This window comes from Lotus japonicus, chromosome 3 (assembly GCF_012489685.1).
Source record: "Lotus japonicus ecotype B-129 chromosome 3, LjGifu_v1.2".
Taxonomy (NCBI): Eukaryota; Viridiplantae; Streptophyta; class Magnoliopsida; order Fabales; family Fabaceae; genus Lotus; species Lotus japonicus.
In genome coordinates, this window is record NC_080043.1 from 26,034,654 (window position 1) to 26,046,957 (window position 12,304).

Sequence of the window (12,304 nt, forward strand, 5' to 3'; positions counted from 1 at the left end):
TGGTTTGTGTACAACAAGTGGCAGCTGAGACATACTCTGCTTCTGCAGTTGATAGAGCAATTGTGTTCTGTCTCTTGCTTGACCAAGTGACAAGATTTGCTCCAAGAAAATGGTAGCTTCCAGAGGTGCTTTTCCTTTCCACTCTGTCTCCAGCAAAGTCAGCATCACAAAAACCTGAAAGTGTATACTCTGATGTTTTTCTATACATCAAGCCAAGGTTAGTGGTTCCTTTCATATATTTGAGGATCCTCTTAACAGTAGTTAAGTGAGTCTCTCTAGGATCTGATTGGAATCTAGCACAGAGATGCACACTGAACAATATATCAGGTCTGGAAGCAGTTAAGTAAAGAAGTGAGCCTATCATTCCACGATAGAGCTTCTGACAAACCTTAGAGGAAATTTCCTCTTTCTCAAGAATGCATGTTGGATGCATTGGAGTCTTAGAGATGTTGCAGTCACTCATGTTGAACTTCTTCAGAAGTTCCAAGGTGTACTTCTTCTGATAGATATAAGTGACTCCTGATCGTTGATCGATTTGAATTCCCAGGAAGTATTTGAGTTCTCCCATCATGCTCATTACGAATTCAGCCTGCATCATCTTAGAAAATTCCTTGCACAGAGAGGGATTAGCAGAACCAAAAATAATGTCATCAACATAAATCTGAACTATAAGAATATCATCCTTATAGGTTCTGCAGAAAAGAGTGTTGTCACCTGTACCCCTTACAAACTCATTCTTCAAAAGAAAGGAGCTGAGCCTTTCATACCAAGCTCTGGGAGCTTGTTTCAGTCCATAGAGTGACTTCTTGAGCTTGTAGACATGTTCTGGATGCTTGTCATCTTCAAATCCAGGAGGTTGCTTGACATACACTTCTTCAGAGATGTAGCCATTGAGGAATGCACTCTTGACATCCATCTGATGGAGAATGATGTTGTGATTCACTGAGAAGGAGATCAGTAGCCTTATAGCTTCAAGCCTTGCTATAGGAGCAAAGGTCTCAGTGTAATCAATCCCCTCTTGTTGACTGTAGCCTTAAGCCACCAGTCGTGCCTTGTTTCTTGTTACTTCTCCTTTTTCATTCAGCTTGTTTTTGAATACCCACTTGGTTCCTATGACATGGAAACCTTTGGGTTTAGGCATTAAGGTCCATACATCATTCTTGGTGAACTGATCTAGCTCTTCTTGCATTGCCAGAATCCAGCCTTTAACTTCAAGAGCTTCATCAACTGATTTGGGCTCAATAAGAGATACAAGTCCCTTCAGACTCAGAAGAGTCTCTTCTGAAGGTTTGACCATAGACCTGGTTCTGACGGGAGCATCTTTGTTGCCAATAATCAGTTCTTCTAGATGAGAGACAACTATTCTTTTCTTCTTCTGAAGTTGATCAGAAGTTGTTGGATTTTCTTCTGATGCTTCTACCTCTGAAGCAACATTCTCTGGGATGTTCTTTGGTTGATTTGCTTCCGAATAATCAATGCTTAAATCTGCAAATCTTTCAAACAGCTTTGACTTTTATGAGCCAAGCTTATCATCAAATCTAATTTGGACAGATTCCTCAACAGTTTGATGAATAATATTATAAATTCTAAAACCTTTAGATCTTTCAGAATAACCAAGAAAATAGCATTTTAAAGCTTTAGAATCAAATTTACCCAATTGCTCCTTAGTGTTGAGCATGTAGCAGGTACTTCCAAAAGGATGGAAGTAAGAGATATCAGGTTGTCTTCCTTTGCATAGCTCATAAGGATTCTTCTCCAGAATTAGTCTGATGGAGATTCTGTTCTGGATGTAGCATGCAGTGTTGATTGCTTCTGCCCAAAAGTGCTTGGCCATACTTGATTCTTGCATAATGGTGCGAGCCATCTCCTGAAGAGTTCTGTTCTTTCTTTCAACAACTCCATTTTGTTGAGGGGTGCGTGGACAGGAGAAGTTGTGAGAGATCCCTTGAGAGTTGAACAATTCTTCAAAGGCTTTGTTCTCAAATTCTCCACCATGATCACTTCTGACAGTAATCACTGAGGTTTGGAACTCCTTCTGAACTTGAGTGATGAAGTTGGTGAACATAGTATGTGTTTCATCCTTGTGCCTTAATAACTTAACCCATGTCCCCCTGCTGTAGTCATCCACAATGACTAACCCATACTTCTTTCCTCCAATGGATTCAGTTTTCACTGGTCCAAAGAGGTCAATGTGAAGTAGCTCAAGGGGTCTTGTTGTAGATACCACATTCTTTGCTTTAAAGGGCTTCTTGGTGAATTTTCCCTTCTAACAAGCTTCACACAGAGCCTCTGATGAGAACTTTAGACGAGGCAATCCTCTGACGAGGTTTAGCTTGCTTAGTTGAGAAATCTTCCTGAGGCTGGCATGTCCTAGGCGTATGTGCCAGATACATTGCTGATCATTAACTGACATGAGACACTTGACCTTCTGAGATAGCAGTTCAGACAATTTGATTTTGTAAATATCATTTCTTCTCTTCCCAGAAAACATAACAGATCCATCTGTTTGACTGACAGCTTTGCAGCCGGTTTGATTGAAGATCACATCATAACCTTTGTCAGCTATTTGGCTTATGGAGAGCAAGTTATGCAATAATCCTTCCACCAGAAGTACATCATTAATAACTGGAATTTTTCCATCTCTTATGGAGCCTTTTCCAATAATTTTTCCCTTCTGGTTTCCTCCAAAGCCAACGTCTCCTCCTGACTTAAGCGGCATCAGTTTTTGGAATATAGACCTTATGCCCGTCATGTGTCGCGAGCATCCACTGTCCAGGTACCATGACAGGTGTCTTAACTGAGCTGCATAAGATGTCTGCAACAGGAATAATTTTTGTCTTAGGTACCCATATCTTGGGTCCTTTCTTGTTAGTTTTCCCAGAAGTTCTTGAAACTTCGGGTGCAACAGGAGGATAATACAAGGGAACTTGATTATAATATTTAGACATGTCAAGTTTAAATTTTCTTGCTTAACATCGGATGATGCAAGTTGATCTTCTAGCATGACATTTTTAGCACGAAGGAAAGAGTTGTCATTTTTGATAAAATTATTCTCTTCAATGAGTTCAGAGACTGACTTCTCATGAACTGGTTTTAACAACATATTTTCTTTTAAGCTCTTTATGTTTATTTACAAGAACATCATGTTTCTCCATTATTTTAGATAAAGCAGTTCTTAGCTCAGATGGAGAAAAGTTAGAGAATACCTCATCGTCATCTTTAGAGTCTGAGTCATCTTCTGAAGCTTCAGCACCTCTGCTAGTGGTAGCCATCAGAGCTTCCACAGCTTCATCTTCTTCTGACTCAGCTTCATCAGAATCAGTCGCATCGAAGGTCACGAGAGCTTTCTTCTTGAAGACTTTTCTTGGTCTCTTGTCCTTCTTTAGCTTGGGACAGTCACTCTTGTAGTGCCCCGATTCCTTGCACTCGAAGCAAGTGACTTCCTTCCCAGATGACTTCTTCTGACCAGATGAAGATTCAAATCTTCCTGTACTTTTCTTTGGTCCTTTGCCCTTGCTATGTCTGTTCTTCCAGAGTTTTCTTAATCTCTTTGTGAAAAGAGATAGCTCTTCGTCACCAGACGCATCTGACAGTTCTTCAGAGGAATCTTCCTCTTCTGCCTGATAAGCTTTCGCTTTGTCAAATTTTGATTTAAGAGCAATAGATTTGTTTGTCTCTCTTTTGAGGCTTGTGCTCTTTGAGTTCAATCTCATGGCTTCTGAGATGACTCACAAGCTCTTCTAGCTTCAAAGAGTTCAGATTCCTGGAGAGTTTTAGTGTAGTGACGAAAGCCATCCACTCCTTAGGCAAACTTCTGATGATCTTTTTGACATGGTCACCAGTAGAGTAGCTCTTGTTTAGCACTCTGATTCCAGCAATCAGAGTTTGAAACCTTGAGTACATCTCCTCAATGGTTTCACCAGATTCCATCTTGAACTGTTCATATTGTTGTATGAGAGCAAGAGCCTTGGTCTCCTTGACTTCTTCATTTCCATCATGCGTCATGACCAAGGAGTCATAGATGGATTTTGCTGTTTCTTTGTCAGAGATCTTCTCATATTCAATATATGATATTGAGCTAAACAACATAGACTTAGCCTTGTGATGATCCTTGAAACGCTTCTTCTGAGCGCAAGTCATTTCGACACGGGGGATCTTCACTCCTGAAGCATCTACTGGATCAGTATAGCCTTCCATGACCATATCTCAGAGATCTGGGTCAGTGCCAAGGAAATAACTTTCTATTCTATCTTTCCAGTACTCAAATTTTTCACCATCAAAGACTGGTGCTCTGAGTTGGTTGTTGTTGTTGTTGTCAGCGGAAGTATTGGCTTGGGCCATCGTTGTTTTTCACACTCGGTTCTGGATCACTGAACACTGTTAGGTGTTTAAATCAGAACCGACGCTCTGATGCCAATTGAAGGTGCGAAAAACACTAGAAAGGGGGGGGGTTGAATAGAGTTTTTGAATAAATGATATACTTTTGAACTTTTTCCAAACTCAAAGATAATAACTAGGTGCTAAGGAATATAAAGTAATGCACGCAAGTATTTTATCCTGGTTCAGTTGAGATAAAAGTTCAAGCTAATCCAGTCCACACGTGAAGGTGATTTCTTCCTTCTTCTGATGAAGGCAATTCACTAAAATCAATGAGTGTTACAACTGCACTTTGCTACCTGCTAAGTGACTAACAATACACTGATTTTCTCACTAGTATTCTCTTAAGAAGCTCATCTACCGATCCTCTTAAGACTAGCTAAATACTGAATCAACCTTGATTCAGTCCTCTCAAGATCCGACCAACCTTGGTCTCTTAAGGAACTTTACAATGTGTTTGTAAAAGATTTCGGGTTTACAAGAGTTGCTTCTGAAAAGCAAATAGTAAACTCAGATGTTTAAGAACAGTGAAGAAATAATGCTAAGAGATTGGTTCGAATAAGTTGAATTGTTTCAGCAAAGTTTCTTAGCTTCTTTCTTCTTTCTTCAGCCTTTAAATACTCCAAGGCATATGATGTAGCCGTTGCTAGGGTTTTGCCCGTTGGAGTGGCAATCTTGTAAAATCAGACTGCTAGGCTGACGAGGTAGGTGGCGGACAGACTGAGACTGTACGATGTGTACTGTGATAGCGACCTGTCCTTTCACCAGCTGACTTCTGATCTGGTGTGCTTCAGATGGACGTTGGTGAAGCTACTGATCAGTGTCAGACGGAAGCTTGGATCCTCTGACCTTGAAACTTCTACTTCTGGACAAGTTCCTCAGAATTCTGAATGCCAGAGCTAGAACAGCTTGGGTCTTCAGAGCCAACTTCTTGTCGGTCTTCAGAACTTGAGTCTTTCTTCTTCAGAACCATTCCTTCAGGAACAACTGGTCTTCAGAACTTCTGACTCCGGTTCTTCAGTCCCTTCTGAGAGCTTCTTACTTCAGATCTTCTGAAGTATATGCCACTGTTCTGAACGAACATGGTAAGCTAGAGAACTCTCTTATGGTTACCCTTGGGTCTTTATCTTCTGATTGGATAAGCTTGGATCAGATTCAGAACCTGTTTGTCACAACTAAAGGAGACAAACGTTAGGGTACCACAATTGTTCATCATCACAAACCTTAATTGTAATCATCAAAATATAGAGATGCAACCACTGATCAAACCTTGATCTTTCATCATCATTTGCGTAATAGTCCTTTTTGGGTCTTTAATTGCATATTTAATCCTTATGACTTAGTTTTTTTGCATTTTAACCCTTGGTCTAGATTGTTAGAGCAATTGATGGCATTATAGGAAGGAATATTTTTTTATCTATAACCTGAACTTTCATGGCTTAATATGCATTAGAATATGTGTTTGAAAGTTACAAAGATGTTTTGATGGTGTGTTTAGTGTGAAACTCTCATTTATGGCACTTGAAGGAAGGAATACTCATTGTCCATGGAATCTAATGATGAAGAAGGGAAAAAGTTGATAACGATTAAGGGCAAAGGAGCTTCAGAATTATGCAATAATGAGGAAAAGAGCTGTTGGAAGGAGTTAAAGGCATTGAAGAAGGGGTTTTGTGCTGAAGAATTGAAGAAGAAGAAGAAGAAGATGCTGCCAGCGAGGGATGCACACATACGCACATGCATGCCTAGTCAGTGGCTTGGCATTTTGGACAAGGTTGCACGCTTGTGCGTGCCAGGGAAGGGGCTTGGATTTTATTAACGCATGTGCATGCAGTTATGGCACGTACATGGGTGCCAGAGCGGTTTATTTTGCCTATAAATTGAACTTTGTTATTTTAGTTTTGTATGTTGGTTTTTTTTTTGAACAAATCACTTGTGTAAAGGTGTTTTAGAGCTTCTATAAGGCTTCTTCCCAGGTTAGGAATTATGTTTTCCTTAGTCCTGCTTGGCTAAGTTTTCTTTAGCATTTGGGATGTGGGTCCCTAACTTGTTACTATTTTAATTTCCGAGTTTATATGGAATAAGGTTTTCTTCTATGAGTTCATGTTCCCTGTTTCAATATTAGCTTGACTGCACACAAGTTGTTTTACTTATTCTTTGCACAAATAGAAGTTTGGTTTAGAATAGGGGACCTAGGATGAGACTTATTTGAGCCCTTGCGCCTTAGGAATAAAGGTGAGGTCTAGTAGTTGATGGCCTGAACTTAAGAACTTCATCTTCAAAAAACCAGCAAAATAATAAAGAAGAACACAAATGATTGGTAACCCAGTTCAGTGAAAAAATTCACCTATGTCTGAAGGGTTTGCACCCAAAGAAAGGAAATCCACTATCTCAAGATTCAGGAATTACAGACACTCATGAACACCACAGTTCATAGTTCATTTCCTAATCTACTCAGTGTATTTCTACTTAGTATCTCAACCTAAGTATGAGAATCCCTCTCACTTTCTCTCAATCACTGCCACAGTGATTGATAACAAACAATCAACAATCAGAGTTTTTAGAATCAAAATACACAGAACACAACTTTGCTTTATAGAATCAGTGAGAAAAGTTTGTTCACAAGTAAACAAGGACATAGAACAATGAACAACCGTAAAACACTTGATCTCTCTCTATTAGCTTCAGTAGTCTTCTTGTTTTAGGTCTTCATCCTTTTATATACTTCAGCAGAGGCAACATAGGCAACATAGGCACTAGGGTTTGCTTAGGCTGAAGTAACATATTGCAATAACCATCAAATCAAAACTGAATCTCCAAAGATCTTGTTGTGTTTTTCCCAAGTAAAGATATAAACAAATCTTTTATCAAAGATTGTTTCAACAAATAACAACGCACAATTAAAACCTTTCTAGTACAACTACTTGAACCTCAAGTAACTTTAAAAAACATATCTTTATAAGATCTTCAAGGGCCCACAATCACGTTCCAAGCAAGGACTGATGTCCTAGCTTCACGAAATCAAATGCCAAGGCATCTGCTTCGACATCAGGTTGTTTTTGACAAAATGCAAGACAACAAAGTAACAACAATCTCCCCCTTTGTCAAAATTTGTCTAAAAAAATTGAGAATCAGAGAGGGTAAACATAGTGAACCAAAGCTCCCCCTTAGCAGCAGAACTCCCCCTCAAATGATGCATCCATAATAACAACTAGGATAGTTGGGACATAACACAGAAATACTACCAGTAGCTATTTGCACATAAAACAGTAGCAGCTTGGAGTACTACACAACCATTTACTTGCCTTGTCTTGAAAGTATCTTCAAATTATGACAAACCAAAACTACCAAGTAGGAAAACATAGTCTTCACAGCAACAGAAACAACACAGATTCTTCACCAACCAAACTACTCCCCCTTTTTAACATAAATTTGGTAAAAGAGTCTTCAGCATAAACAAACCATCACTACTAAGACCAGAATGACAGCAATTCCTGAACATTTTCAAGAACTGACTTCTTACAACCGGTAGATGGTTCAGAACCCAAGGTAGATTGATGGATTTGGAGATCAAGTTCATATGTGTCAACAATGGGGTTTGGATTTCCAGCAGAGGGTTCCATATTCACATCTGAAGTAGTCTCAACTAATGTCTCAACATGGGGTTCAACATTGGGAACAAAAACAGATTCAACTGATATCTCATGAATCACACTAGGCACAATAACATTAGGATCTGCACTTACAGATTCACCTATGCTTGCATGAACAATTGCTGGTGCATTTGAGACTTCAAGAGAACTTGCAGCAACAAATTTCTTCTTCCACTCCTTCATAACATCTACACCAGAACTCTGAGATTTAAGAAGAGCAACATCATTTGAATATGATCTATTAACCCTAGATGGATGTGGAGACATCTCTTCCTCGCCGAAGAACTTGACTCTAAATCCTTCTTTAGGTTTCCACTCTTTCCTTGCCGGAGCTACTTGTGGATTAGTCCTTGATTGATCATGAGACTGAGGATATCCATATAGCTTGTAACAGTAGGGCCTTATATGACCAAGTTTGCCACAGTGATGACATCTCCAAGTAGATTTCTTAGATTTTTTGAACTGAGGGTACAAATGTCGTACAAAATGATGCAACATTGGGTCTGACATTGGTTGCTTAGTTTGTTTTTCAGATCAAACAGACTTATTTGCATTCTTGTAGCTGAAGCCTATCCCTTCCATATCTCCAACTGTTTTCCCAACTTCCAGAATCTCCTCTAACACATTAGTACTATTATTCATCATACGAATAGACTTTGTCATACCTTCAAGCTTTGAGTTCAGTAATGTTACCTCTTCCTGCTGCTTTGCATTAGTGATCTGAAGTTTCTCATTCTCCTCATGCAACTTGCTGATGGTCTTTACTTCTTCTTGCAAGTTGGAGTTATTACTCTGAAGTTGCTTCTTCTCAGCAACCAAATCCTTGACTTCTTTTCTCATTTTCTCACCATACATACATGATTCCTTCCACTTAGCCAGCAACAATTTGTAGGTTTCAACTAGTTCTTCATTTGAGATAACCTCATCACCATCACTTGACTCAGCATCAGAATAGTACTTTCCAATGAGATCTTTCACATGAATAGCCTTGGTTGTATCATTCTCACGTTTGCCCTTCAGTTGAAATTTAGTATTCTTCACATTGTCCAGGACATTTGTATTTGACATTCTGCCCAAACTCTTCAACGCTTTGTCAAGAAATGATATAGCTTCTGCAATACTTGCATCAGTATCATCCTCCCTCTGATCTTCATCTTCTTCAGTGTTGGACACAAAAGTTATACTCTTCGCCTTCTTCTTAGATCTACCATTAAGAGACATCTCAAAGGTTTGCAAGGAACCAATGAGTTCATCAACCTTGATGTTACTGTTGTCTTGAGCTTCTTTAATGGCAGTTACCTTCATATCAAACCTCTTGGGGAGATACCTGAGAATCTTTCTTGCTAACTTTTCTTCAGACATGGGTTCCCATAGGGCAAAAGAAGAGTTGGCTAGATCCCTTATACGCATGTGAAACTCATATATGGATTCATCCTCATTCATTTTCATAGTTTCAAACTGAGTTGTAAGAAGCTGAAGCTTTGTCATATGAACTCTTGATGTTCCTTCATGGGCAGTCTTGAGAATCTCCCATGCTTCTTTAGCCACAGTACATGTGTTGATTAGCCTGAACATATTTTTGTCAACTCCATTAAAAATAGCATTCAAGGCTTTGGAGTTTCCAAGAGCTTCATCACCTTCTTTCTTTATCCACTTTTCTTCAGGCTTCAATTCAGTTGTGGATGCTATCACAGAATGTTTCCACCCCTTGACTATTGCCTTCCATGTTATAATGTCCATAGATTTGAGAAACACCATCATTCGAGCCTTACAATAGTCATAATTGGTACCATCCAAAATTGGTGGCATATAGATTGATATTCTTCCATCCATAATGTTGTCCTTGAGAACATAATATATTCCCTGAAGCTCAGCCAACAGAATAGGGTGCCTGCTCTGATACCAATTGTAATTCTGGTTCTCGCACAAGACAGATGTCGAACGCGATGTTGGGACAACCGGTTCGACAACTGACTAACAGTAAAAAAAACCAGCAAAATAATAAAGAAGAACACAGAGGATTGGTAACCCAGTTCAGTGAAAAACTTCACCTACGTCTGGAGGGTTTGCACCCAAAGAAAGGAAATCCACTATCTCAAGATTCAGAAATTACAGACACTCATGAACACCACAGTTCATAGTTCACTTCCTAATCTACTCAGTGTATTTCTACTTAGTATCTCAACCTAAGTATGAGAGCCCCTCTCACTTTCTCTCAATCACTGCCACAATGATTGGTAACAAACAATCAACAATCAGAGTTTTTAGAATCAAAGAACACAACTTTGCTTTATAGAATCAGGGAGCAAAGTTTGTTCACAAGTAAACAAGGACAAAGAACAATGAACAACCCTAAAATACTTGATCTCTCTCTATTAGCTTCAGTAGTCTTCTTGTTTTAGGGCTTAATCCTTTTATATACTTCAGCAGAGGCAACATAGGCACTATGGTTTGCTTGGGCTGACGTAACATTTTGCAACAACCATCAAATCAAAACTGAATCTCCAAAGATCTTGTTGCGTTTTTCCCAAGTAAAGATAGAAACAAATCTTTTATCAAAGATTGTTTCAACAGATAACAACCCACAATTAAAACCTTTCTGGTACAACTACTCAGTGTATTTCTACTTAGTATCTCAACCTAAGTATGAGAGCCCCTCTAACCTTCTCTCAATCACTACCACAATGATCGGTAACAAACAATCAACAATCAGAGTTTTTAGAATCAAAGAACACAGAACACAACTTTGCTTTATAGAATCAGTGAGCAAAGTTTGTTCACAAGTAAACAAGGACAAAGAACAATGAACAACCCTAAAACACTTGATCTCTCTCTATTAGCTTCAATAGTCTTCTTGTTTTAGGTCTTCATCCTTTTATATACTTCAGCAGAGACAACATAAGCACTAGGGTTTGCTTGGGCTGAAGTAACAGATTGCAACAACCATCAAATCAAAACTGAATCTCCAAAGATCTTGTTGCGTTTTTCCTAAGTAAACATAGAAACAAATCTTTTATCAAAGTTTGTTTCAACAAATAACAACCCACAATTAAAACCTTTATGGTACAACTACTTGAACCTCAAGTAACTTTAAAAAACATATCTTCATAAGATCTTCAAGGGCCCACAATCACGTTCCAAGCAAAGGATTGATGTCATAGCTTCACGAAATCAGATGCCAAGGCATCTGCTTCGACATCAGGTTGTTTTTGACAAAATGCAAGACAACAAAGTAACAACATTTTATATTACTTAGGACGTACTGTATACTTGCGGATTGTGTGTCAAAGGTAAGTCGAAGCCTATTGAGTCAATCTCTTTACCCTCTTGAGGCAGAGAAAGTTTTGATAGTGTTGAGAGAACTCAAGTTTGTTTTGGGTTAGACCATTAGTGATATCAAGGGAATTAGCCATGTTGTTTCTATGCACAAAATCCTTTATGAAAATGATTATAAACCAGTGGTCAAACCTCAAAGGAGACTTAATCTCTCCATGAAGGAAGTGGTGAGGAAAGAAGTTCTAAAATTCCTTGATGCATGTAAAATTTACCTCATTTCTTAAAATAAATGGGTGAGTCTCATTCAAGTCACCGAGAATGGATGAATCACAGTGGTTGCTAATGAAAATAATGAGTTGATTCCCACCGAACAGGGAACAGGTTGGAGAGTTTGTACTGTCTACTAGAGGCATAATTTAGCCACCCGGAAGGATCACTTCCCCTTCCCCTTATTGATCAAATGCTTGATAGGTTTCCTGACCATGAGTTTTACTGTTTCCTTGATGGGTACTCTGGGTATTACCAAATTGTGGTTTCCCCTAAAGAACAAGAAAAAATGACTTTTACTTGTCATTTTGGTGTACACGTAGAGAGATGACAAATTTGTATTAACTAGACTTTTGACTTTGCGTTAATGAAATTATGAATTAGTTATTAATATATTATATAATTAAATACATTAACTATTGAATTTTGTATAATTTTAACTTAATTATAATTAAAATAATAGACACAAAAACTAATTTAAGAAGAATTTAAATATTAATCAATCCCCTAGCATAGCCTTTTCCGCAAGAACATCGACAATAGATTAAATGCACTTGACAAGATTATCTTCTTTGATAACAGTATCACTATCAAAAATAATAATTCCTATCTTCTCATTATCAACAACTATTAAAAAATAAAATGAGAAATTTAAGAAAAATATTACTAAAGATGAAAAACTACTTTTATAGTATTAATATTATTATTATTATATTTTTCTATTTAATATAGAA

General features: G+C 38.2%; 1 protein-coding gene across 1 annotated transcript; it reads right to left on the reverse strand.

Annotated features, from left to right (window-relative positions):
- Positions 1 to 7,844: 7,844 nt before the first annotated feature.
- Positions 7,845 to 8,210, reverse strand: LOC130748114 (uncharacterized). The gene has a single exon (XM_057601259.1). The coding sequence runs from the start codon at positions 8,208 to 8,210 to the stop codon at positions 7,845 to 7,847; it is 366 nt and encodes a 121-aa protein (XP_057457242.1).
- Positions 8,211 to 12,304: the final 4,094 nt, after the last annotated feature.